At 41.3% G+C, this 27,035-nt stretch overlaps 2 protein-coding genes across 4 annotated transcripts; both read right to left on the bottom strand.

Moving 5' to 3' along the window:
* Positions 1-831: 831 nt before the first annotated feature.
* On the bottom strand, positions 832-14,950 carry JHY (junctional cadherin complex regulator). Of its 3 annotated transcripts, none has more exons than XM_015884242.3 (9): positions 14,541-14,950; positions 14,007-14,436; positions 11,523-12,012; positions 8,981-9,076; positions 6,738-7,249; positions 5,646-5,919; positions 4,265-4,345; positions 2,906-3,025; positions 832-2,262 (listed from the first exon to the last, which is right to left on the bottom strand). In XM_015884242.3, exons 2-9 carry the CDS (start codon positions 14,414-14,416, stop codon positions 2,083-2,085), a joined length of 2,163 nt encoding a protein of 720 aa, XP_015739728.2. In that variant the 5' UTR covers positions 14,417-14,436; positions 14,541-14,950; the 3' UTR covers positions 832-2,082. The 3 variants fall into 3 exon arrangements, with proteins under 3 accessions (XP_015739728.2, XP_085382245.1, XP_032304951.2); XM_085526119.1 differs by having other exon boundaries at positions 14,291-14,436; positions 14,541-14,930; XM_032449060.2 differs by lacking the exon at positions 14,541-14,950 and having other exon boundaries at positions 14,291-14,477.
* A 961-nt stretch (positions 14,951-15,911) lies between these two features.
* Positions 15,912-26,880, bottom strand: CRTAM (cytotoxic and regulatory T cell molecule). Its single transcript, XM_015884244.3, has 12 exons — positions 26,697-26,880; positions 23,994-24,128; positions 22,068-22,220; positions 21,779-21,910; positions 19,475-19,645; positions 19,189-19,260; positions 18,945-19,010; positions 17,786-17,851; positions 17,162-17,305; positions 16,833-16,979; positions 16,644-16,727; positions 15,912-16,199 (listed from the first exon to the last, which is right to left on the bottom strand). Exons 1-12 carry the CDS (start codon positions 26,743-26,745, stop codon positions 16,069-16,071), a joined length of 1,350 nt encoding a protein of 449 aa, XP_015739730.2. The 5' UTR covers positions 26,746-26,880; the 3' UTR covers positions 15,912-16,068.
* Positions 26,881-27,035: the final 155 nt, after the last annotated feature.

The raw sequence follows: 27,035 nt of genomic DNA, 5'->3' as shown, positions 1-27,035 counted from the left end.
ACACCTGTAGCTCCATTGCTGGAACTGCTATGGGATGACTGCAGCTGCCAATGTGGTCTGTGCTGCTGCAGCAGTAGGAATGTGTTGCACCTGGTGGTAAAGGCAGGTGGATATAGAGAGTATGATTAAGAGAAGGGTGATCTCAGCAAGAACTGCTGTGCCCTATTAGCCTGTGTGGGCTTTCAAGGCAGAAGTTGGTTTGAATTCTACACTTTCCCAATCTAAAACATTAAGGAATGGTGGCAAGTAGAAGACACCTGAAAAGTAAAATGCTGAGGATTTCCATTGTATGGTGAACACAAGCACATTTCTGCCCCTGTAAAGGCAGCCTGTGCTCATGGTGAATAACACCAGGCTTTGCAAATAGCTGGGCTGCAGCCATGGGACCACAACAGACAGGTTCTACTCCAACTAAATCTCTCTCTGAATACTTAATGCAAAATTCAAAGCCTATTTCTTATTTAAATTCCTCGCCTTCCTAATTTGAAAGACATTAAGTTTTGGCCTTTGCTTTTAAGCAGATGGATGCTCATCATTTACTTGTATGGTCCCTTTTTGTGCCACCATATCTGTTAGGTGCAGGAAGAATTTGCATTAGTATTGAGGTAGATCAAAAGATTTTTCTTTGCACATATGCTGCAAATAATGTCTTTTCCTGGGGGAAAAAAAAATACAGTGCTTTCCAAATGGTTTGTGAGATGATCACGATCAGACTTAAATATATATATATATTTATATGTGTGTGTATATATATTTATGTATTTAAATATGTATATATGCCCCCCCCCTAAAAGCAGCATCATATAAATATGCACAGGTTCAGTAGTTAAATATTTTTTTCAAAGTTTATTGTTTTATTGAAGAAAACAAAACCAAAAGCCTCACACCACCTACCCACAAGGGTCATCCTAATTTATGGGAGCTCCACAAGGTAGTGAGATGGCAGATAGGGAGGAAGGTGATCAATTAAGACATTAAGCATTTTGCACCACATGGACGCATCTGCATGTCAGCCAAATAATAAGGCCATCAGCTCATTTTCAGGGAGCTGTTGCCTACTTCAACTCAATCCTCAGATCAAAGAGAAAATGTCTGCTTGCATTTTCTAATCAGAAAAGAGATGCTAATTTAGGTTCCTTAATGTGTGGTGGTAAGAGACTTCTTCAATTAACTGAATTCTATAGCTCAGAAAATAAAAAAAAGGGGGGGATACAAAGGGAGTCAGGCTGGAAAGGCAGAAGTTCTCATTAAACCAAAGGTCCAATATTCATTACCTTCAGCATCTGGGGCTAAACACTAAACATGGAGATCATCAAAGGGAGTTTAATGGGTTAAATTGAGAATATAATCTAATTAAAATATTAGATACGAGTAAATAGCTCTTTGATATTCATCTGAAGGTTTCATTAAAATAGGTACTTGAGGTTTGTATTAAGGGGGGATTATCACTTTTAAGCAGAAACAACAGATTGATGTTCTCTAACCAGAAATGCTTCAAAGTGTTACTATTTAGTTAAAAAAATGAAAGTAGGAAAGTAGCAACTGGCACTGCATGGAAACAACCAGCCTGGCTGGGTGGATTGTACTGCAGCATGCAGGTTCTACCAAGAGGGGCCAAGTGCTGAAGATCCCATAGGGGAGAAGAAAGTAGACTGGGGTAGAGGGCAGTCCTGTCCCACAAACTGCAAGGCACATGTCCATGGCTGTACTTTGATATGTAGAATATTCTCCCTTCAACCTGACCTACATTTCCCCCATTCAAGATGCTTCTTTCACTAAACTTCCCCCAAAGATGATGTATGACACAAACTTCTGCCTGCAAAATTGAGTCATAAAATTGCTCAGGTTGGAGGAGATCTTCAACTCCAACCAAGAAAAAACTAGAAAACAGGTGAGCACATTTAAAATGCTACCTATGTTACTATTTTACCTCATCAATATTGTGGAGCTCATTCTAAAACTTAAAACTTAAAGGAATTAATATTTGAATGGTATGGCAAATCAATATGTGAATGTTATAGCTCCTAATCAAACAGTTCTGATATGTTTTGCCTTGAAGATATCCCTATCATTCCTAGACATTTATAAGATACGAAGGTTTTTGAATGCAGCTATAACTTGCTTCTCCTTCTCGTGTCTGCTTTGTAAACTCTCCAAGGGTGTAATTGGAGGTAGACGAACTCTTTCCTCTTTCATCCTTCCATCTGGTTGCCTTGCTGTGAAAGTCTTTGGTTTAGGAATCATCTTTGCATATTCCAGTGCCTAAAACCACAAACATTAGGGAAAGTGTGATTAAGAGAAAACCTGTCCAATACTTCAAGATAATGTGGTTGTTTCTTTGTTGAGTCAAATTAGAAGCTCTTCTAGTTCCTGATCTTTTATTTCTGATGGTGTTCTGCATTAGATACCTCAGTAGTAACTGCAAGAAGCAGAATTCAAATGATAGTAAAATGAAGAACTTCTTTCTATGTGACAGTTCTCATTCATCACCTCAGAAATATCTGGTGTGTTTTCAGCATCAAACTGTTGAGCTGCAGCAGAACTGATCTGATATAATACACACTACTTTCAGAGCTTAATTACAGAGGGAAAAGGGGATCCAATCTTAAAAGAGATTTCCTTTGTTTGTATATGTAGCTATGCAACTGAAGTGCAAAGAGTTGTGATTGAGACTGACAGGCAGGTGGATAACAGACTAACAAGTGGATATCTGTGGTCCATCAGAAGATTGCACTCTGCAGTAGCACGGCCTCTACCACTGATGCGAAGCTGAGTGTGCTGCACTGGACAGAGTTCCTGTAGGGGTCCTGCTCTTCATTTTTCATGCCTGCCTTTTTCTATGTGTAAAGTCCAGAATCATTCCCTGCAAACATTTGACAAGAACTCCGTCCTTATCTGTCCTTACCTTCTGTCTTGCAGATGTGACCTGGGGTTTTGTCGGTAATGTCTGAACCGAAGGAAGGTTTTTCATGTTTTGCTCCTTAATTCGCTGTGCATATTCCCTTTGTTGCTTTATCTTCTCCTTCTGACAAAAGAAACAACGTGTATGACTAAACATGGAGCCATCAATGAAATACCTTTTTGCTCTGGAGTCTTACATTTGTATCCCTGTTGCTATTTAGGCTGGCTAAGGTATTGATCGTTCCTCAGCAGAACACAACAGCAGACCCTGACGAGTGGTATAGTTTTTAGTCATTCTTCACATTTAAGAGCTTTTTTTTGGACCATATTGAGGATAGAGCTCAACTGAAATGCAACGTGTCTTTAGTCTGAATGTTTCAATGCATCAATTCTGTTCTAGAATGGCTGTGTGAATATCTGTCAGCTTTTGCAGTGACTTTTAAAACTTCTATGTTGGCTTTTGAGGCTCTGAATGACGTGCTTTGTTTACTTAACTGATACTCTGTCTCTTTATGTTTTCAGCAGTTTATTATGCTCAAATTCAGCAGCATCCTCTACCTTGCCCCAGTCATCAGCCAATGTCAATGATTTCCTTTCAGTGCAATAATACCATGTAGCATGCCAGGCTCCACAGGTGTTATGGAGCTTTTAAAGACACACTGTGTCCCAGGCTCAGTCCATTCCAATCTGAGATCTCTAATCTCTCTCATTTATGGGATGGCTGAGGAAATCATAGGAAATGACCCCAAAACGATGATTGTTTTATCATACTTGCTATCCACTGCCCTACAAACTTTCTCTAGAGAATGTCAAATAAAGCAACTGTTATCAGATTAATAGCCTCAAAGCATGGAGGGCAGAGCTTGCAGCACTTCAGATATATAGCTGCTACCAGAGGAAAACAGATCAAATGATACCAACTGATACTTGCACCAAACCCTGTTTCCATTTCAACAGGGTAATAATACCTGGCACTAGCTTAACAGTAAGTAAAGTTCACCCAAATGTCTTCTTCTCATGTTTACATTACTTATATCTTCTTCTACTTCCACCCTCCTCAAGGTTAGGAAACACCATTTTCTACGCTGGGAATGTCAGTGCAACTCAGCTGTGTGAGTATATGATGTCCAGCTACTCCCACTGAACGAATGCCTGTTTCAGAGGGCTGAAATGACTTATGTTACACTTGTCTTCCCTTCTATTTGAAGTCTCTCCTTATGATCATAAGCTAGACCTAGAGTCAAGCACACAAAATACAAGACAAACACAAACTGCTTCTCAGCTATAACTTCTCTGCCATTCTCCCCTGCCCAAATTCACTTTGCACAACTGAAAAGCAGAGTGTTAAGATGGGACCACTTACTTTTTCCTTGATGGCTTCATAGTCAGGTCCAAGGCCTCCAAGATTCAAATCAAGAGTGATATAGGTTTTTGAGATTTGTGGCTGAAAAACACACCTCAATGATAGATTTTCCTTTATATACATATATATATATATATATATACTATTTCATTGATATAAAGCATAATTAAAACCAGTCTTGTAGAGGACACCAAACTCAAGAGCAGGATTCAGCTTGCAGTCTCAGTGTTACCTCTGCCATGTCTCATTTCAAGAATTCTAAGTGACCAAAAAAGACTGAAGTAATTGTGGAAATCCAATTATTCTGCAGTTCCTTTGAATCTAGATGGGTAATTACTAATCATCCAAATTACAAGGCAACACTTTGCACATGTTCAGATTCAACTGCTAAGAAACTAAACCTAAGCACTTAAACTTCTATTTGATGTGATGATCAGCTATCCCTACTCTTCTGTGATACACCCAACCTTTCAGTTGAGCTACTGAAAATACAGGACAATAATAATGTTGTGAACTCAGGGGAACAGAAAGAGAAAAGGAAATCTTCCCTTCAGTTCTGATTGTAGTCCAACTAATTCTTCTTAGAGGCATTCAAGCAGCAATACACAAACTGCCTCCTAGATGAAGCACGTGAGTAATTACTCCAGCTTAGTTTGTCTGCCCTGAAATGTGGAGCTAACTTCTTAAACATTTAATTTGTCATGGATGCCCAGGGATACCCCTATGCTGTTCCACTGCATCTGTGTAACCGGTTACAGTATGAAATCCGAACACACAGAAAAAACTAAAGGAAGCAGGTTTTAATAAGGACCACAGTGGGATTGTCAGCAGACCTGTAATAATGTTTATGTTGTTAGCCTTACAAATCCTCTAAGTTTGATCTTGTTCAGTTTGATTCCCTTGGAAACCAAGAGATTTGAGTCAGATAGCAAATGAGCATGACCAGGATAATGGTTTGTTCAGATCTGAAGCCTGGCTACCTGCTGCTTTATACAAACAGCTTTATTCTAAATCATTTTATCACTGGTTATCCGAAAGGACAAACACTGTTCTGTGTGTTCTTAGAGATAATCAAGTCTCAGAGTGATGGAAGGAGAAGTGGTGAACTACCTCACTCTCTAGATTAAAATGATTTGGTCAGAAAAAACACCAGTAAATGTTTTCATCTTCAGTGTCTGTTTCTACATTTGTTCCTTCATCTTTAACCCTCTAGGCAAGTTATCATGCATTCATGTGTTTTCTCTCTGTAAGAATGAAAAAGTTCTCATTTCTCCTTCCTTTTCTTCTTTTTAGTGAAGATCTTTGGATTACCAAGATATATATATTAATCAGAGGAGAAAGCAGAAAGGTACAGCTCTCTAATCTACATCTATTTGCTTACCTTCGTGCAGACTTTACGCTGTTTCTCCTTTTCCATTTGCAGGAGATAGTTTTCAGAGCTTCTTCGACTTATTTTCACTTGATTTCCATCACCTCTCTCTAGATGTACCTCACTTTCTGTGCGGGGTACTAGAGGTGGAAGTGGGGTGAATGAGCGCAAGTCACCAGCTTCTCTCAAACAAACAATTTCTTGGTGCTGTTGCTCCACAGTTTGTGTTAGCTGGGAGACTGGACAAAGGGCTGCAGGTGAACTGTGAACAGAAGCTTGGGAAGGCCTCAAAAAAGAAAAAAAAATCTTTATTAGTATGCAGCAGATAGCACAACAAGTCATCTGTACAAAGAATGATCCTTGCTCACAGAAGCTAATGGGAACAAGAAAGTGGACATGTGGGAATCTCACAGAGACTGACTTTGCTTGCATCCAAGTTCATAGAAACTGAGAAAAAATTAGATGGGGAAATGTTCAGCCTTATATAAATCTATCTTAAGTCAACAAAAACTGCCTTTAAAGGGCTTTGGATTATGCCTGCTGAGTATTGAAATAATTAATGCTTTGTCTATCTGAAATTCTACACAGCTGATTTTAGATTTTCATGCCCTTTACCACGTCAACACTGTCCAGTCTTTGTTTCTAGAACTTGTGCACAAAAACGATTAACTCCTACAGAATCAGCACAAAAGTGTCTGTCTATCCATGATGGCAAATAGGGACAACTTTCAAAAGTAGTGTGGCAGGCCAGTATTGGTGCTAGAAGGACTCTGGATATTCACCCTACAAGGCAAGCTTTGATATAACTCTATGCAGATATCACTAGACTTAGGTTTATGCACATGACTCTTTGCCATTTGTTTTTCAAAGTTCCCCTTCTAGACTTTCTTTCAACTGTGGAAAATTCTGTGTGCAAGAGAGCACAAAGTCTAGAACTGCCCTTTTCCAAATAACACAGAGAAAGCCAATAGTTAAAATGAATGTTAAGTTAGTAGTAATCTATAGGCAGGTTTGAATCAAAGAATTTTGCCTTTTGGACCTTAAAAAAACCACATTTTCTTTATCAAAGTGTTATCAAGACACAGTTTCAGCACACATACTTACTGTAAACTACTGGTAGCATGAATGTGTCTTTTATAATCCTGATCCTTTACCATGCCTTGATAGTTAACATGGAAATCAGATGAAGTCCGCTTTTGATTTGGATGTGCTTGACCACTGGTACTGCCATCTCCTGGGAAGGATGGCACAGTGGCATGGTTGTATAAATGTTGCTTGTCACGTGGAAGTCCGTTTGGATGATTGCGCTGGCAATTCTTGTTCTTCTTGCTAGTACGCACTGGGATATTATTTAAGCAAGTATCTGAATTTGCTGCTGTATTTGTGTCAGGGCCAACAGAAGGATTTGGGCATAGCCGTTTCTGCAGTGCACTGCTGCTGTCTTGTTTCGTTGCCTGCATGGGAGCAATCTGAAGTTCTGACATCTGGTGGTGCTGAGTCTTTGGTTTTGCTGGTCTCCCTGCTGGCTGATGGTTATCATTCCTTGCAAGAGCTCTCCCCTTAAGATACTGATTGGATTTTACTTTCTTTTTTTGGGACAGCTTTTTCTGCATAGCCTAAAACAAGTTTTCAAAAGTGGAGTTGATTTCAGTGGTTGCTCTTTTATGTGTTTATTATAACCAACAATATGCAAGTCTATAAGCAATCTGCCTGCTACAGTGCCCACAGTCTCAACCTGAAAGGGGTTATAGCAACGTTATGTACATCTGAATGAACACCTGGGTGAAAAGTAATGTTAAAAGTGAACTTTTAGCACAGGGTGACATGGTAAAGGGGAAACATCTGTTTCCTGAAGTCCAGAATGGTAGGACAACAGTTTCACTTTATGGTATTTGTAAGGTTTTGGATTAAGGAAACACATTCTGATTGAAGGGCCCTTAAAGAGACCTAGGTATGTGTAACCCTGACTCAGTCACTATATTTGTGGCTATAACAGGTGATGGCCTGACTAGACTTAATCCAAATCACTTCACTTGTATTTGTGAATAGCACAATAAATGTCATTCAGGTACTGAAATTTCATGAGAAGACGGCTATACACACCCTGTTAAATTGGTCCACAACAGAAACAAACCTATGTCAATGATTTAAATCACTTCTAAACCAAACACTCCTCCCCGTCCTGTGTCTTGAAAAACATTATCTAAATGGGAAGAAAAAAACTAAGAATTTAAGCACACCAGGACTACTGTATTCAGCTAAACCATCACACTCTAAAACTGGGGCTTATTCAGTGCTTTCCAATTACAGCATCCTGTGTTGCCCATTTTGAGGAAAGGCATGGCTTTCCTCCTAGGTAATACACAAATCCATTCTCAGTCCATTTAATCTTTGTCAGCACTATGATCCTCCATTCCATCCTCCTGTCTCTCTAGGGTTCTTTTGTTAGCAACACTTGCAACTACTGCATAACATATGCACTCAGAATAACTACTTAATGGTAGGTATTAAATCCACATACAGAGAAGCATGTTTTGGCAAAAGCTTTAGCGCTGGGGAATCCTGACTCCTGGTGCCAAGATGATGATTTGTTAACTCGACCTCTGCTGTAATGATTAGTGCTCTGCCATACTGTGCCAACAGTGGAAAGCATGAGCTACTGCCAAAATGAGCCCAGGCCAATATCTTCCCATTTAAATGGCATGAGGAGCCCTGAGAAATACCTCGTTCTGAAACTTCAGATTTAAAGCTTATCTCTTAATACAAACAGCAGCCCAAAATCTTGTTTGCTCTTTATAAAAATTCAGCTTCTACTCTTAAGTGAACAGAGAGGAACTTGAACAGTTCGCTGAACTGCTTCAAATTTAATACGAGGGCATTTACTAGGTTTGTTAATAATAATTCCAATTAGCTTGAATTTCTGGTTCTAAAATCCTTGTTTTTCCTTTTTCCTCCAGTGATGACAACCTGGTCTCTTCATTGCTCCAAAGACAATCCTATCACATTGGCTTGAAAGGCCAGCACGAAATAGATCTACACACTTATGTGTATGCAGGAGGTTGCTGCAACTTCTTATAACACATTTCATGGCCACCCTTGATGTTTGCTGGGGGTTTATGGGACAAATAATGCAACAGCAGTTGAGTTCTAGTTCAGCATCCTCACAACTGAGGAAATACACCAATATGCAGAATTAGCTACATTCCTGTCACGATGTGCAGATTTACACCTAAGAATTTAATGTAGTTAAGTGGCACTATCAAAGTAATGAGCTTACAGCTTGAAACAGTCAAACTTGCATGCTTTAACAAATACATTTCAATTACTGTGTTCTATCAAAAAGAAACCTTTGCATTCATGTTCCATTTGTCTTCAAGGGTCATTTCCATGTTTGGCAAGGCACTCTGAGCTGGTTCCTCATCAACAGTTTTAGTATCTGCAACCTAAAAAATATAGAATGTTTATGGCCATATGCTAATACAGCCTAGTCAGAATAAAGGGTCTAAAAGTTGTGGAGGTAGAAATAATTTGACTCCTAGTAAAGCTCAAATGGTAAATTAGGTATTTTATAATAGATAACAAGAAGATTAAAGGCTGAAAGAACAAATGAAAAGCAAGGGGAAAAAAAACCACACCATTAATAGTAGTAGGATACTGGGGTGTATTTCTTTACTTTTAGAGAGAAGAGAGGAAAAGAAAATTGCATTTTAGGAGGTGAGAGGTCGGGAGAACTATAGAAAAGGCAGGTGGGGTCTATTGCTGAGCTTTCAGGTGAACTCACTGCCCCAAATGGTGATGTAGATTCTATGAGCTGTCTCTAGTTAACAAACTGAAAGTTACCACGTAGGTTTCCTGAACCAGGGACAGATGCAGCTTGGCAGTCAGCAAGATGTTTTTGGTGGAACCGACTGCCTCACTGTATTGATGGTTTACTGGGCAGGTAAAGCATACTTCTACATTATCTCTTTGAAAGAGGAACAGGACACAACCTCTGCCAGCATTTTTTGTGAACTATTCTATTAATACCAATCAAATTGAGAAAATGATCAAATGAAATTGCATTTTGAGCATCATAAGCTGTGTAATGCCTATTCTGTTAAATTGAGGCCCATAATTGCTTCTCTACTGAAAAGATACAACAAAGACAGCAATCATGGCATGTCATTATCCCAGACTAGAAAACCGGCCTTTGCAGTGAGGACTTCAAAGGCTTGTGGTTCTCGAATTGCATTTGGCTGCTATTGTTGTAGCGCAGGCAATCTTGATTAGGTGTTTACACTGAGGTAAGGCGCAGTGCACAGAGAGTCTGAGTGCCTTGGTCTAGAGCCATTAAAAAATTGTACATTATGTTCCTTGCTTTGAAGTAAGGGGCTTGTAGGTAGGAAAGCAACTCATATTGAGTACAGCTGAGCTAGATTTGGCTGCTACTTCTCTCTGTCTGCCTCTCTCTCTTTCTTTCTCTCCCTCCCTGAAATTCATCATCAGGTTCTTAAAGAATCAGGCAACACTGCAAAGAACTTGATGCTTTATAAAATGCTACATCAATTAGGAAATATACAGATCAACAGACATTTATAGTATGTTTTGGTACCTGCAGCCTGCTGTCTGTATGCACAGAGGCAACATTTGTAAACCCTGCAAGAACAAGGCTGAAAATACCATGATGATGATACCATGTCAGTTGAATAAACTTGTATGCAATGTACTCATTTCAAGTGCCCCCAGCTATTTAGTTTCCTAACAGCAGTTACACCAATAAAAAAGCTTCAAAGTCCTTCAAAGCTCAAAATAATCCAGTATAGGATAAGACTGCATTCAGAATGTGTTCCATGTTTCCAGAAGGCTGCACATGGTTTGCTGGCTTCTCTTTGCAGAGGATAAAACGACTGTTTTTGTACTTTTGATACTTTTCCAGGTGAGGTGGCTGGCCTAATTGAGAAGACTTAATTGCTGAGTTGAGAATCATGAGCCTTGAGATAACGGGCCAGCTTTGGTCAGCAGGATGCTCCTACCAAGCCTTCATACACTCCTCCAACAAGATGGAAGAATGGATGTCTTGATTAAGAAGAGGAAAGGTAAGTATTCCTTCCTGTGCTTATTCCCAGCAAACACAAGGCTAACTGGCCAAAAATGGTGATGCTTTTGCTGCTTTGTCATGTGGTTGAGGAAAGAAAAACACCTTTCTGCACATACACAGCCTGCCTGGCTCCTGCCTGATGGCTACATCAGCAAGGTAATCTTAACATGCAGGTCTGATTTTAGCAGTATTAGGTTTGTTGTTGTTCTCTTTTCCTACTACACATCCTTCAAAAAACATCTACACCATGAAGTCCTGATCCCTAGTTCCAATACTTACATATAAATCATTTTATGAATTCCCCATATAGTAAACATAATCATATCAACACAGCTTTAATTAGCAGCCATCTATGCTAATTATTTTTACCATCAAGTAAATTATAACTGAAAAAAAACCAACAAGTGCTTTTAACAGCTCTGAGATAAGAGTCTGTCCACTGTTGCTTTCCTTGTAACACGGTCAGCAGATGCCCTCTAGTGTTGTGTCAACCACTCATTAGCCACAAAAAAAACATCATAAGTTTCTAGTTATGCGAGTGGATTATAATATATAACTCCATGTCAGTCAAGCTGAGCAAAATCTGATGCTCCAAAGAATAAGGGACGATGTAGAACCTATGGGAAGGAAGACAGCATATCTTTTAGGAACTACTGGGAGACTGCCTCTGTGATGATGCAGACATGCTTTGTGGCCAGGAATACATGTAGTACCAATAGATGAACCAGATTCTCATGGGAAACTGCAAGTTCTACTCTACTTCAACAGCAGACTTTAGTTTATAGCAGTTAGAACTTGCCAAAGTTACCTACCTGCTCTTGAGTAACTTCTTGCTCTTTGCTGTGTAACTGAAGATAGGATTTGTTCTTGTCTGTACGTAATCCTAAAGTCTGCTTGTTTTTTTCCACAAAGTCTTTTTTAACTTTTTGGGGTTGATTTTTTGGAATCTGAAGAGACAAAGCACTGCTGTATGTAGTAGGACAATCTTTGCGATAACAGCCATCAGAAGGTTCATTCCCTCTGCTATGTAACCTAAGAGGTTGACTTTCAATTGGCTCACGAAAGCTTAGTAATTCTGGACCAGACTCAGTGAATGACTCCTGAAACTTTGCATCCTGTTGATTCTTTTCTCCTGAGGAGCTCCTGGGATGGAGGTAAAATGAATCTTGGCAAAGGTCCATGCTGCCTCCTTTAGCAGCACAGCGTGTTTTTAATGCTTTAAGAATTTTCTCTCCTTCTTTTGTGTTCCTCCAGTTAGGATCATACCTCAGGTTGGCATATTTGTCTACAGGCTGCTGTTTCCTATTTAAAACAGAAATGTAAAATGATTCAGGTATGAATTGCACACATTCTGCGTGTCTCGGTGTACGATTTGAGTCTGCAAGTGTTCTGCAAACATAACCAACCACACCAGTTTGGTGCATACAGTGAGACCATTTGTGGGACCAAGACAAGAACAAGGTAGAACAGTTTTATAAGTCTTATGTTTGAGTATAAAATTCATACATGACCACCTTTTCATATTTAATTTCCATTATTAGTGAATGATATATTGGCCTAACATTCAGACCACAGAGGCAGACAACCTTGATCCTAAATTTAGCACAGACATTGTCAGCACAAGCAGAATCAGCTAATAGATAAAACAACTGTATCTTAGTGTTTCCATTCTGATGATGTCACAGTCACCTACAGAACACAGGTTGCTGTGCAAAATAGAAGTGATGTACCTGCTCACAGTAATGATCACATTAACAGTTCCAAAGATCATTTACTCCTTCTTTCTCCACTGGTTAAGCATATACCAATATTTCAAGACTCTCCTAAGTAATAAAATCTGTTTCTCTAGCAATGCTTCTCATTTCGTGTAAGCATGATGGTATCCTGTATACTAGACATGGTTTACACCAGCGAAAATATTATTATTTGTAGTTACTGCAGGTAAAGCAAAATAGGTGACCATATTTTGAAACGAGTATTGAAATATTTGATACAATTGTAATGATTCAAATAGCAGAGTATAATGCCAGGGAGTTCTATTGTGCTGCAATGTGTGCGCAGCAGCTCAACAGGATTATACAGGCCAGGTCACTGCACGGGAACAAAATGAGTGTGAAGAGCTCCTTCATCTCTAATCATCTGCAGACAAGAAGTGCACCTTTTATTCCTCCCCCCAACTTGATATAAAGGTTAGATGGACTCTGTACTCATCAACAAAAGTGTGGTACGTAGACAACAGATGCAGCATTTCCTCTTCAAATTCCGAGGTTAGTAATGGATGTAGAGAGGGGGGTTCATATGCATATGCTGTGATATTTGCTCTGGTTAATGGACTGTATTTGAGTACTTACTAGGCTAAGTTCAAACAAAATAAAATCAAATTTCCATTTAATGAAGAGCCCCACATTCAGCACAGTATTCAGTCAAAAAAATTACTAAAAATTAGAGCATGTTTCTAGTACAATTAACATCATTTGCACTCACAATAAAATGTTCAATAACTGGCCATTTTGCCTGTTGAGGACGTGAATAAAAGCATGCTATTAATCATTTAGTCTTCATTTGTTTGCCACTTTATTTTAAGTAGACAATTAAATTGAAACTGCACATTATTATTACTTCAGGTTTAATTTAATCCCTTTAAACTTGAGAATTACTCCCAATTTATAGTGTTAAACCTTTCACGCACAAGACAGCAAATTTGATTTTATTTATGTAGCAAGTTAACGCTTTCCTAAAGAATGTTTAATGATGGTAACAATTTTAGATTGATGCAGTTTTAAGAACAAAACTGCCTTTTTTCAACCTATCAGCATTTGCCTTTATGTTTTCTTACAGACAGTGACTTAGTTTGTTCAGTGTGGATCTTCTTGCAGGAAATGAAGGGAGGATTTCTTTTCTCTGTGTTTTCTTTCTCCTTGATTCCAGCTCCAGAAATCCTCTCATCCATGCTCTCAAAAATGCCACACAAACCATTTGCCACTTCCTACCTTCCTGCTTGCCTGTTTTAGATGGGAATGAAAGGGCTTGTAGCATGAGCATCTGTATGCAGAGCCTATAAGGGATGTTTTCTCTCCATCTTAACCTCCTGCACTGGTGTTTTAGCCAATGTGATAAATGGGTACAATAATTATGAATGTGGATATGATGCAACAGTAGTTCTGCACATCACTTGGACCTTGGGAGCTCTTAATAGCACTTCAGTGATCTAAGTTGGTTTTGAAGAGGTAATGTGCATCCTGAGGCTTTAAAGGGTTAGAACAACCATGCTTATCTACTGAAAGCCTATGCCTTACCTTCCATTGCTCTCTTTCTTTGGTATTTTGACTATATAATACATCAAGTAATCGTCAGTTTCTTGCTCCTCTGAAATCATCTCATCCGAGCTATCTTCCTCTAAGCTGTCCTTCTCCATCTCATCAGCACTCAGTCCTACCAGCTCATCATTAGCCTGAATCAGCTGCTGGAGCTCTAACTGATACTGTCTTTCCTGAACAAGGCTTTTATAATCAGAGTCCTGACAGCCACGCAGCTCGGAGCCAATGCTCCCTTCTTTTGCAGGTGGCTTTTTGCAACTCACAGGACGAGAGCGTGGCTGTTTGTCCTCACTCCGAGGTAAGGATTCCTTACTCCCATGGACGGTATTTGGAGAAGAAACTGGAACGTTTTCGGTATCTGACGCGTTCATGCTGTGCTGGGCACTCATGGTTTGCACCAACCCTGCGTCTGGAAAACAGGAAAGTGAACCAAAGAGGACATACAGTGAGTGAAGGTGTTTGTGTTAGTTAGGAGTTGTGGCAGTGATCTATAGTTAAAATGTTTATCCTCACCTACAGCACAGGTATTCCTTTATAAAGTTAATAACACGGAATGCACTAATTTGCCTTAAGGGGATGTCTGACTGGTAAAGAAGCTCCTCACGCACAAAACAGCTTATGGAAATGAAAACAAAGCTAAAACAAAGCAAAAAGAGCCGTCTGCCAACTGCAGGGAGGTACAAGAAGCGATGTGTGCTCCCTTTACCCAACTCCTGAGGCTCGGCTGTCAGACGCAGCGTAAAAGCACACGAATGCTTCTGATTAGTCTCTTTCCACTACGGTCGCGTTAAATTGTTCCTAAATCATCCGCATCCCTGGACCGGACACCGGAGGAAAAGGTGGGCTCGGAACAATCTGTCTCCTCGCAACAGAACGTCGCCTGGTTGCAGTGGGCTGGGCCGTGCCGTCACCATGGTTAGGGCGGAGGACGCGGTTCGGCACCTACCAAGTGCTTGGAGTGGGGGGGGGGGGACATGAGGCCTCCACACCATGGTTCCCTGTGGTGAAATAAAATCACTTAAAAAGCCGGTTGTGGTCATTTCAGGCTTGGTTTATTAGAATTATGGCTGCTGCCTGATGAGGACAAACGGTACCGTGGGCCTTGCAGACCACCAGGCCAGGCTGCATATAGGCACATCCAGCTTGGCCTTGAGTGCCTCCACAGATGGGGCATCCACAGCCTCCCGAAATGAAGCAATATTTTCATTGTTTTCCACATAAAAATGAACTATTTCTAGCAGTCACTTCAAGGGCATTCACTTCATTCAGCATCCAAGACAGAATAAAGTCCAGTGAGGAGTAATTATCCCTTATGAGAAGAATAAGTGCAGCTTTTCTCCTGTAGAACATTCCATTTAATTCTGGAGCCTGGTTGTGCCTTAAGGAACCACAGCACGAGGTTCCTGCAGAAGAAAAGCTCCCTGAAACACCATTACCATATTTCTGTGCAGAGAGAATGTCCTGCTGCTTCTCACAGCTTGCCCACCACAGGTAAGTGCATTCAGCCCTGGGTTGCAGAGTCCCATTAAATGGGGATATTTGGCTAAATACAGCTGGGTGCCCAGGTTTGGTTGTCAGAATGAAATGAAATCCCCATTGGTTTCCATCTCCCAAAGTTTCCTGGTCAGTCCTGTGCTTGCAGTGGAAGTGGTGTGTGAGTATCTGGATATCCTGTGGTCCTTGGGACTAACTGCATATAACCTTAATAGCAATTAGGGTGGATTGAGGACCTGTATTTCTGGCAGTGATTGATTATCATGGAGTCATAAAGGTTGGAAGAGACCATTAAAATCAACCGTGAATTAAATTCTCTGAGGACTGCAGCTAAGCTGGTCTTCATAGGTACAAATAGCTATGTAAGAGCACTGTCCCTATCTGCCAATCTTCAGAGGCAAACAATCCAAATTGTCTTTATTATTTCAGGTGACCGTTTGTATGTCTGCTCCTTGAAATCCTACTGATTTGTGAATTCTGAAACATGGAGTCCAGAAAACAGTGGTGTATCTGTATATTTAATAGGCTTGCCAGGATGACCCCTTCACTACACATCTGTTTCTTTTCCACATGCGAGCTGTTCCTCAGGTATTGTAGTATTTTTCTCACTTGGATTCTTTTGTGTTGCTTCCACGTATCCTTCTGTTACATACTGCATGTTGGACTTCTGATTGACAACTGAAAGATAAATACATATTTGTTACTGATTTTATGATGGGGGAAGCACCTACACAAAATATGTATTAATAATAGTGTTATGGAATGATGAAACACCCAGGGTATTCAGGACTGTTTAACAATAGTTGAATTAACCATAAGTACCACTGACAATGTTTTGAATAGCTTTCCATCAAATTAAATTCAGATAAAACCATTGGGATAATCAAGTCAAAACTATTCAACAAGAAACCCAGTGATCTTAATTGTGTGCAGCTCTGTGTCACCCTTGCTGAAGCTGCAACCTCAGAATGGGCAAGGCTTAATTTTGCATCATTCCAGTTTACACTGTGCAGTGTGGAAGTGTCTCTGTGCAGTAAGGCGGACATCAGTCTGCTTCTACAGTGGTCAGTAGCAGCACTTCTATCTGGCAGAGGTCAACTTATGTTGGTTGGAACTTTTTACCTTGTCCATTCTTCTCATGGCGTGGGCTTTCTTCGTTAGATTTGGATTTATAACTCTCCAAAGTCTGGTCTGAAGTATCATTTTCTGTGCAAAAATCAAATATAATTGAGATTATAAATTATTATGCTTAAGAAAACAATATAGTTGACTCTGAAATAAAGTAGTTATTCAAACATTGCCATCACTCACCTCTCTTCCAAACTCCATGAGCTTTTATCAGCTTCCTTGTGAAAAGCACTACGATGATGAGCAGCATGACAATGAGAACTGCCACCAAGAGTGGCAGCAGGAAATCCTTCTGCTTCTTACTCATGCCTTCAGATTTCACATCTTGTTCTGTAAGAAGCAGATGTATGTTTGTGTTGTTAAAGAAATTCCAGTGAGTTTCTAGTAATTAAAACAAGAATGATATATCCTGGACCAAGCTGGATCAGCAGGGTGGGAGAGCAAAATACACCTTGCTCCATGCTTGCTGCATGTTTGGAAGCTGTCCCTGAAGAGTATTTAGGAGTTCTTACCAAAGGTGATGATGGAAGTCACAGTTATGTTTTCACTTGGGAAGAAGGCTTCTGTCCTGAAAAGTTGCTCTGTGACTGTGCCATTGAGTGCTCCATCTGTACCATTGAGTGCTCTGGCTGTGCCACTGAGTGCTGTTTCAGTGCCTGCAGAGATGAAAAGAATGGTATTTTCAAGAAGGGCTGAGGGATGCTTGAAAATTCCATGTTTTTGCAACAGGTTTGAAGTCCCAAGCACCTGGTAATGTAGCAGAAAGAGACTTCTGGAGCTCTTAACTCAAAAACTCTGTGCTCACTTCCTTAACACAGTATTTCTTTTTAATAGAAATACTACGTAAGCTTTATGAACAGAAAATCCTCAGAATATCTTACTCAATAATTCTCATTTACAGACAAATTAAAAGGAGGTGAGCTTCGACTTTATTATTTTTTTAACTTTTCCTCTCCCTTACTTTGCTTTGCCTTCTTGCAAATACAAGAATAGCAGCTATTTTTTTCCTTAAAGCAGGTATTTTCTTGTATCCCTATCTAAGATGAACTTTTGCTGTCTTTATGCCTTTCAGAAATGTAATAATCCAGCGTGAGAGAATGGCTGTCCTGGGGACATCACCATAGCAAGTAACGTACCATTAGGGATGTGGTGAGCAGAGGTACCAGACAGCTCTCCTGCTGCAGCTGATGTTGCTTCGGGCCCTGCAGAAACAAGAGAGGTGGGTTCTGACTTCCTTACACATGTAGGCAATATCTTTTGGTATAATTAACTTTGATTTGTAGAACTGAAATGGTAGCACATGCTGTATCTGCCAGAACTTTGCATTCATTTCCTTCCTTACCAGGTAAACACACTGTGCTGAAAGATTCATGTTCCCTCTTAGTGTATATAGAATTGTTTATCAACAGGATGTAGCCATACTGTGAAGTTTGTAACCACTGATATAACACTTTTAAACAAATACAAAGAGTTCTTTCTAAAACAGTCGACTTCTCACTACTTGCACTTTAACACTAAGCAGATGCGGGTGCTGCTCAGTGGGTTCGGGTCAAGCAATTTGTGTGGTGCAGCTCTTCATTTTCCTATAGGAAACAGTTCTCCTGTAGAACAGCTTCAATTTTCAGCTGTCTATATGCACCGATAATCTTTGTTGCACAGTGCCACCTAGTGCAACCATGCAGAGAAATCCCAACGTCAGCTCACACTGCACCTTTCTGACACTCCAGGAGAGCAGCTAGTCTGGCTGCTGCCAACGTGAAAGTAATTGTGATGCATCTGATGGGAGAGAGCTTGCCTGCTTTTATGGCTGTGAAATGGAGGGCTTCCCTCACAAGGCAAAAATGTTGCTTTTCTAAGTCATAAGTTTGTGTGTAAGATGGCTTATAGTGCTGTTCTCTGTAGTGTTTCTGCCTTGGTTTGATAAATGTATGTAACTAGGTCTAAACTTGCAAGTAGGTGTGACAGCTGGTTGGAGGTTTTACTGGTCTGTCATTGATTCTGTGCTGCTAAATAATGCTAAATGGATTCTCTGGTACTGCAGAAGGGATAGTTGGTTTTTCAGATCCTGAAGGAAAACCCCTCAAACACATGATAAAAATCAGAAGTCACACTTTGAAACTGAACCCAGTCCATGGAAATGAAACCTGCTGTGGTATTCTTTGTGTTCTGGGCTGCTTGAGTCCCCTATATTGAACTGTGGTTAGAATTATAGCCCTCCCTTTCCACCTTTGGTTCCCCTGCCTTCTGAATATATTTAACACCACGAGTAAAAAAAAATGAAAGTAAAACTCATACCATTCCGTTGTGGGTAGCTTGGAGAGAAGTCTGTACTGCTGTTCAGACCTGACTCCGCTGTGGTCACTGGGGAACAAAACAAAGTTCTGAATGCAGTGCAAAATATTCCTCAGTGCTGACAGACAGCAGCTGTTCTTTTGCAGCCCAGCCTCTACATAGAGACACTGTGCAGTATTTCTTTGTGATAGATCTTATGGTCTGATCTGTGTATTAGTTACAAATAGGCCAAGCAGTTGGTGCCTACCTGTAGGCTGCGTATACTCAGAGATATACGTATCCACCTCTAGTGTAGTTGACACAGGAGTTGTATTTGTCACTGAAAAGCAACAGTGGATGTTTAGGTATGTAGGAAAAGAAAAAGAGACCCACATAAAAGCTTAATTTGGAGTTCTTCTTATGCCCCAGTTGGCCTTCTCTTGTAAAAATGAATTCCACACATGAGGAGGTAGGCCATGTGTTTTAGTTTTGCATGACTTTCTCTACCTGAGTGCTCAAATGCAATAACTATTGTTCAAAATGTGCTGGAGCACCTGTCCTGGCAACGTCCTCGAACTGGAAAGGCGCTGTGAGCTTCCCTTCTCCCAGTGCTTTGTGGTGAATGAGGCAGCTGGCTGTTGAGTTGGGCCCATATGCCAGAACTGTGAGAGTGCTGGTTGTGGTCCATTTCTTCCCATCAGCTTCTAACTTGTGCTTGGTGTCACCTAAACAGCCATGGGAAGAAAACATTGAAGTGCTTTCTAGTCAAGAGCAATTTAATGAAAAATCTTCCAGGCACTATCTGCGTTACTTCACTGTGTTAAAACCGTGCATGATCACTATGCACAAGTGGTTCACCATGTATATGGAGTGCATGGGAACCCAATGACAGCAAGGTCATGTCTTCCTCCTTGCTAAGTGCAGGCCTCACTGCCCCTCCTTCACCCAACCCAAAACCTCTGCTCATTCTGTGACCCACATGGGGAAATTCCCCTGCTGCAGGGCTCACACAGCCTGTAGGACTGCATTGGGATGTCCCAACACCCAGTGGCACTTCTAGCCTTTAATGAGCACAATAAATCACCTATGTGTGGCTATGGCCCTGATGGGTAAGGACCTGCTGGTTTGCAGCATGGCTGAGGTCTAATAAAGACCCTCCTTCTACTGAGAGAGGTGAAACACAAAGATAAATCACCATGGCATAATGAATTAAAGAGAGCTCTGTGACATGTCTAACATGTCTCAGTCCTTCAGGTGTGTTGACTTCTACTCCATTCATATTGTATGGGATGATAGAGATGTATTTCATGTGACACAAAGAATTGCTCTGGTGGACTTCTTTTTCAGATGTTTACCTTAAATGCCCACAGTGGCACAATAATATTGACTGCTTCTATGGTAGAAGCTCTCTGGAAAAAAAGCCAATGCTTTCTCTTTATCTATTACCACGGTAACTTCTTTATTTCTTAAATGAAATAAATTCTTTCTTTCCAAATTAGCCCTTATGGATAATTTGTTGTATCACATTGACTGGTATTTCTCAGCCCTCTTTTCTGTCCCCTATGGGGTCACATGAGAACTAAGGATTTCAGAGTGTTTTTGGTTAGAAAGAAAATCATCTTTAATTGTCAGCAACAGCTCAGTAATTACAGCTGGTTTGCCCCTGCTGTGCCCTGGTGGAACTGAGGCGCTGCCAGTAATTAAAATTTATTAGCTATTTTCTGATTAGTATAAATATTTGCAATGCGTGATTCAAGCTAAGCATGGGGTGAAGGCGGGTGTGGGGAGAAGAGAGCTTTGCTCAAAGGTAGTCACCTACAAAAAGGGAAAAGCACATGCAGAAAGCTTGAGAGACACTGAATTAGGACGGTTTCCATTCAAACATGAATTTGCATCTGCCACAAACAAGCTGGATGGTGAATCGGCACTTCTTCATGCAAATATCCCTTCATCTGAAACCACCTCTAAGTTAAACCAATCAAACACACACGGTATAACCCCTTAGATGCTTAATTTCCCAGCTGCTTGCAGGACATGAGGCTGAAGGTGAGGTAGTTCTCACTGGTATGACAGGCCCTAGTGTCTTACTGGTGTTTGTGCTACAAGTCTCAGGATGCAAGTAGGACATGAAGGTAAGTGCAGGTTTTTATTGAACTAAATGGAAAGATGCTTAGTTGGCCATGTATGTTGTGGAGGTTATCTGTTGTCTGTGTGGTGTGTTGGGCTGTTTTAAGCAGTAGATTTCAACAGCTTTTCTTTCTTTTTTTTCCCCTCCCTCAATAGTGTTGATTTCTAGCTTTATTCAGGCCAGCAGGCCCCTGTTGCAGGGGAATGTTAGCTGTGTGTTTCTCGAGCTCTGTTTTTGCTTTTGCTAGTGACTTACCTGCCTCTGAACAGATTAATGGGAGAAGGGCAGCTGATGTGGGTGTGAGCTGCTCAGCACAGCTGAGGAAAGCCTCTACCAGTCACAAAATGGAAGCAGTTATAATGGTTTTATTAAGTGACTTTGTGCTTGGGCTTTGCAAACTGCGCCTTCAGAGTTTTGGTTTCATTTCATGTCAGTGAAATTTCACTCCAGATTCTCAGTGGATTTTGGTGCCAAGTTGCTGTCATTCTTGCACTGAACATAAGCACATCAGGTGAACCTTCTCCCCTGCACAGACCCCAGTATTTGGTGCTGACTTTCCTCCTAACCTACACCACCAAGGCCTAAGTTGTACAAAATGAAAAGGATGAGCGAGAGTCTCATCTGCTGGTGTTTTTACCCCTTCAATACTTTTAAATGTGAATACTTGGATAAGTAAGACTAATAAATAAGGCTGATAAGTAGGGATGGTTATATTGCCCTTAGCACTTACCGGGAAGCTGTATTCCATTATTCAACAGCCAGGTAATCTGGGGTTGTGGTTTACCTCCTTGGGTACAGCAAGACAGTGTAATGCTTCCTTCTGTGTCTCGGGATACTTGCAGTACAGGCTTAGAAGGAACAGCTGCAGGAAGAAGGTTTAGAATCAGTTGCAGTATGTACTTCTGTTTGGTTTTATGAACAGCTGCATATGTAGTGTTGTTTGGGAGGGCTGAGCTGAGACTTGAGGAGCTGGCTTTGTTATTCTGTTCCTGTAGATTAGAGCAGGGAAGAGGACTTACCGAGCACCTCAACAGTTGTCATCTTGCTTTTAAATGGTGTGCTGTAGTAGAAGCATTTATATACGCCTTCATCATCCACCGTTACATTAGAGAGTCTGATAGACAGTTCATCCTCTGAATAATGGATAAGTTTGTACCTCTGATCTTTTAAGGCTGTAAGGAAAATAAAACTCGTCATGTTACGCGTGTTGGCACATACAAGGATAATCAAAGCAGTAATGAGTGAGATTGAATTTGTCTACTGTGATTTCTGTTTGTTTGTTCATCAGCATTTGGCATAACTGAGCAGTTCTGGTGTGAAGCATTTCTAGCTGGTGCTGCACAAGCAGAGACAGCAGGAAAGTGATGAAGGTGAAGGGTACATGCTCTGCCAATAGGGAAAACAGCATATATATGTATTTTTCACTTATAAAACCTGTTGTGGTGTTCATTTTGGCAAGTGGAAGGTGAACTGCTCTCCTTCCTTTAGAGCTGCCTCCTGGCCACTGCACAGCCAGGGGGTCTTACTCCTGTGTTGTCAGGGCTTATGGTAATTGGGGTTCTTGAAATCTTTAGACAGATAAATATAAGCAAACAGTGGGGTGTGAGCACACAATACATAGTCAGAACAGCAATATGACTCACGAGCAAAGAACATAGAGTGAAGATACATGAACTTTCTCTTCCTCATTCCCTATTTCTCAAGCCTTACTCCAGTGTTGAAAAAATCACTTCCCCTCTTTGGTTGTATATTGTGGCGTGTAAATGAACATCACGGTCAGCCTATACTTCTTCATTAACAGTTTATTAATTGGCTGTTTCTCTTGTCCTATCCTTACCTAATTAGTTAGATGAAACTGTCTCTGATATGACTGTGCTGTGCTGCACAGTCCCATTTTTCTGTCTAGTTTTTCTAGTCTTTGCTTTGTTCCTTCTGTGGGAGTCTTGGGGATAAGCCAGCAAGTCACATGGAGTACTGAAACTGGGGATGGGAATCAGTCATTAGAGATAAAAAGATAAAACTATCTTTCTGTTTAATGTTTCAGATGAGGTCTTCTGGAAATATAGAGCTGGGAGAGTATCACAGCTGTGCTGTATTTCACGGTAGCGGGGAAATACAAAGTATAAGAATTGTAGACAATGAGAGAAGAAACTGCTTCACAAAGTGGGTTTTGAGGAACCAGTGGGACAAAAGTTCACAGTGGTGAATCTGAATAATAACTGAAAATGTCCGTGTGTAACTTGGTTCCTCTCTAAAGGAGGACAGTTTTCTTTGGTACTACAAGAGGACTTAGCAAATTCTTTGCAAACTCCTATCTTTGTGGCTGTTGCATCATGCATCTTGCTGAGAGATAATCAAGGATATTGACGCTGTGGGCTGCATCATCAGGTTTAAGACAGATACTGTTTTGTCTGCTTGAGCTACGTTCTGATGCTGTAGATGCTCATAGATGTGTTACTTCCCTGACCTTGTTAAATCGCTGTGTCAGCTCAATGAAACATCAAGCAGAGAGAGGTGAGATAGAAGGAATGGAAGGGAAGGGAAGGCAGTAATAGTATCTCTGGCTCTGTCAACATGTATAAGAAACCATTGCTTATTTTCTAAACATTTCCCCTTGATGCACTGAATGTAACACTGCTGATGAGAAGAAGAGCACCCAGAGCTTTCAGGCAGGTCTGCTCCTGCTTTTCTGAGGCAGTAGTGGGCTTTGTGCTAATCTGTTGGTGCTGGTGGTGAGCACAGTTCATCGCTAAAAGCTCTGCTGCCAGACCACTCTTGTGGGGGTTTCCATTTCATCGGCTTCTGCCAGAAAGGGACTGGATGTCAAACCACCCCCAGCAGTGGCTGGGTGAGTCAAAGTGGTTCTTTGTGGGGGCTGGAAAGCCCACTGTTGGCTGACCCCTCTGCTCTGCATGGAAACTTCTGCACTGAGGTTTCACACTTACCCAAGCGATTGTCAAGGAAAATGGTAAACCCACGGGGGTTTAGCCATTGCCTGGTGGCTCTGCCGTCACCTCTGAGGGTACAGCTGAGGTTCAGGTCCTCTCCTTCCTGTAGAGTTATGGTTTCACTGCCAGCTCCTGGAAAATACAGAGAGGGGGAAAAAAACGATACAGAGTGATGTGAAGTGTTGATGTTTTACATCAGCTTTCCTTTTCTCAAGGTGAGGAAACTTGTCTGTACGATTGTACTGATAGAATTAATTCACCACAATCACTAGGTAGGACCTGTACCAGCTGTTTGTTCCCTCCATCTGCCAGCACAGCCAGATGTAGGCACTACATGCTATTCCACATGAGTCAATGAGGAACTGACAGCACACCCCTTAATGCACGTTTCTCCCCATATAAATCAATTTCGTATTCCTTATTCTTTTCTGGAGCTGATGAGCCCAATTTGCAAGTGTGTGCAACTGAGTGGGAGCTATGAATGATTGACAGCTCTGAGAACGAGGCTTTTTTTAATACAGGAAAGGTAATTCTGCAGCTGTTTTAAATGGGCTTTGAAGGCAGGATGAACAAACCTGTTCTGGCACGGGTTACTGAAATGAAATTGCATTCACTCCTCCCAGTTCAAGTCAGAGAGGAGCTCTGGAATGTGTTTTTTCTCAGGTTATTCAGAGATACATAAAACACTTAGAAAATATTTGATGACCTGGAATGAATTGCTTTCTCTGGAGACAACATGCCCTGGAGAAATGACTGAGATCAGTGCCCTGGTCAGAGTTAAGTAAATAGGCAGCGAGATGGTTTTATTTTTCATTCCTGTTTTGATGTTATTTTTCAGGTAGCTGCTGCAAGTTCCCACTGCACACATGAGCACAGTGGTCTGGGGAAATGGATCCTCTCAGGCTTCAGGAAAGCTTTTCATTTTCTTGGAAACAATTTAAAATGTAACAGCTACATTTTAGGGCATTCTTATTGGACTCGATCTTTGCTGAAAGCAGTTTCTCAGGTTGTTTCTCAGGGTGCATGTAACCTGTGGGAGTTTGCAAAAGGGAGATGGACTTGCAGGGGTCTTGTTTGTGACAGCCTGCGTCACCAGTAGCATGTTGGTAAAGGAGCAGAGAGGGCCTCGTGTGTGTGGTTTTCCACAGTGCTTTTCTATATTTTGCACAGCGGCTGCGTGGTGGTTCTTTCCTGTTGCTAGCAGCAGTGTGGGGTCTTTCAAGTTGCACCTTTTGAGGTTAGAGAACTAGAATAAATGGGGGATGTTGCATGCATGTAATTTCCAGCTGAGACTATGGCTTCATGCAGACCATGACTCACATGTCGAATTTCTCCCCTTATGGGGCAGCTTTTGCATGGCTATGGTCTTCAAGCCATAATGATTTCTGCAGTGCAATCTCTGTGGGACAGGGGATGCTCCTGTGCCAGATCCAAAAGCCAGGTTTTTATGCTATGTGGATCCCAGGTGCTTTGAGTACCTGGAAAAATGTCTGCCACCAGGTTTGGCAATCCATCCTTCCACCTTAGCAAGACAGGGCAGCAGTTTCTTGCTAGAAATGCAACAGAGTACAATGGTACATGCCTCTGCTATTATTTTAGCCACCAGAAAACACATACGCTGTTGCAGTGATGAACACCAGCTCTATCATTTCAGAGTTATCTTTAACACCGTAGCCCGTAGAGACATCCTGTTTAACCAGTTATTTTTGACCTGTGGCTGCCCATGTACGAATGGGAGACTGAGCTGCTTCTTGAGGTGCTGTGAGCAGGGCTCAGTGGGTGCAAACCTGCCACACAGCAGGCTCTGATAGTACTGGGGAAGAGGGGCTGTGCACCCAGAAAGAGGGAGCTGCTGATCTGTAGCAAACTGAAAGGGCACGGCAAGAATTATTTCAGCTGGAGTGTGACTGACAGATTCTTAAGGCCCAAGTTCTGTTCAACGCAAGCAATGATAATAAAATATCCTGAGTTTACTGTGCATGAAACATGCCTTGTTGCTGTTTAGACAGACTGGATGTGGCCTCTGTAATAATATGCCTTTATCTGTGAGATTATTACCATCGTATCAGCAATTGCACTGCTACAGTTTCTGCTTTAGCATTTAAGAAGGGAGAGGCTATTAGGCCAGCACAAGAGTTGTCATTCTGAGAATCCTGAGCTGTAGAAAGCTGTTCTGCCTCTTTCCTCACTGAAATCTTTCTGTATTTGACATGGTCAAATGTGAACCTCGCATGCTCTACTGTGTATGGAAGAGATGAGCAGGGTAGGGATAAGATGTGTCCTCTAGTTGGAGTGAGGAGGCTGAGCATTTAAAGTGCTTTTTCAGAGTGCTTTCTAAATTACTCTGAGTTATTATATTAGCCTCTTTTTACAAAAATATGTGAGCAAGCACATATACAAATATCCAAGCTATGGAAAGTGAGCTGTAGTCTGCTGTTCATGTTTATGGGAGACTCAATTCCCCATCTTAAGCATGCTGGGAGGTGAGCTGGTCTCACTGATCCTGGGTTTAGGAGTCAACTGGAACTCAGCACCCTGTCTGCTCCACAGCTCTGGAATCTGGGTGACAACACAATGCTGTCAGTATGAAAACAACAGCAGCAAAGCCATGCTGTGTAATGCTCTATGTATGGCTCTGGAGATGGAGTTCTCCAGGCTAGGTTTCTTAAAAAGAAAGAAAGGTAGAAGTGCATTGCTTACCTTGCAGCAGGAGCAGAGCTGTGACATGCAGCACCGTGGTGAAAGTCATGTTGTGGTGGTGGTGTGGGCTATCTGCAGACTTCCTCTCCCTGTCGGGTCCCTTTTCAGCACAGTGGGAGCAGATTTACCATGACTTCATCTCTGTCGGGATCTCTGCCCCCTATCCTTTTTTCTGCAGTTCCATTTTCTTGTTTCCTAGGTGCTGATGACTGCTGAGAAACCAGTGACCTCATGGGTCCCTAAGTGAAACTGGTGGGTGACAGGAGTGGGGGCACCTCACCCTGCACCCCTCCAGCTCCATCTCATACAGCACCCATGCAGGGGAGGGGGGAGGAGCTG

The sequence above is a fragment of the Coturnix japonica genome, chromosome 34 (genome assembly GCF_054131305.1).
Source record: "Coturnix japonica strain WE chromosome 34, WE-NBRP24, whole genome shotgun sequence".
NCBI classification, from domain to species: Eukaryota; Metazoa; Chordata; class Aves; order Galliformes; family Phasianidae; genus Coturnix; species Coturnix japonica.
This window is presented reverse-complemented; position numbering and strand designations above follow the sequence as displayed.

Excerpts from the sequence above, each read along its gene's own strand:
- JHY (XM_015884242.3), bottom strand. The coding sequence starts at position 14,416 with ATGAGTGCCCAGCACAGCATGAACGCGTCAGATACCGAAAACGTTCCA. Across the intron at positions 9,077-11,522 it reads AAGAAGTTACTCAAGAGCAG|GTTGCAGATACTAAAACTGT; the intron begins GTAGGTAACTTT and ends TATATTTTTTAG. Across the intron at positions 7,250-8,980 it reads AATGGAACATGAATGCAAAG|GCTATGCAGAAAAAGCTGTC; the intron begins GTTTCTTTTTGA and ends AACTTGTTTTAG.
- CRTAM (XM_015884244.3), bottom strand. The coding sequence starts at position 26,745 with ATGACTTTCACCACGGTGCTGCATGTCACAGCTCTGCTCCTGCTGCAA. Across the intron at positions 19,261-19,474 it reads CGAGGACGTTGCCAGGACAG|TGACAAATACAACTCCTGTG; the intron begins GTGCTCCAGCAC and ends GTTGCTTTTCAG. Across the intron at positions 16,200-16,643 it reads CCATGAGAAGAATGGACAAG|TTGTCAATCAGAAGTCCAAC; the intron begins GTAAAAAGTTCC and ends TTTATCTTTCAG.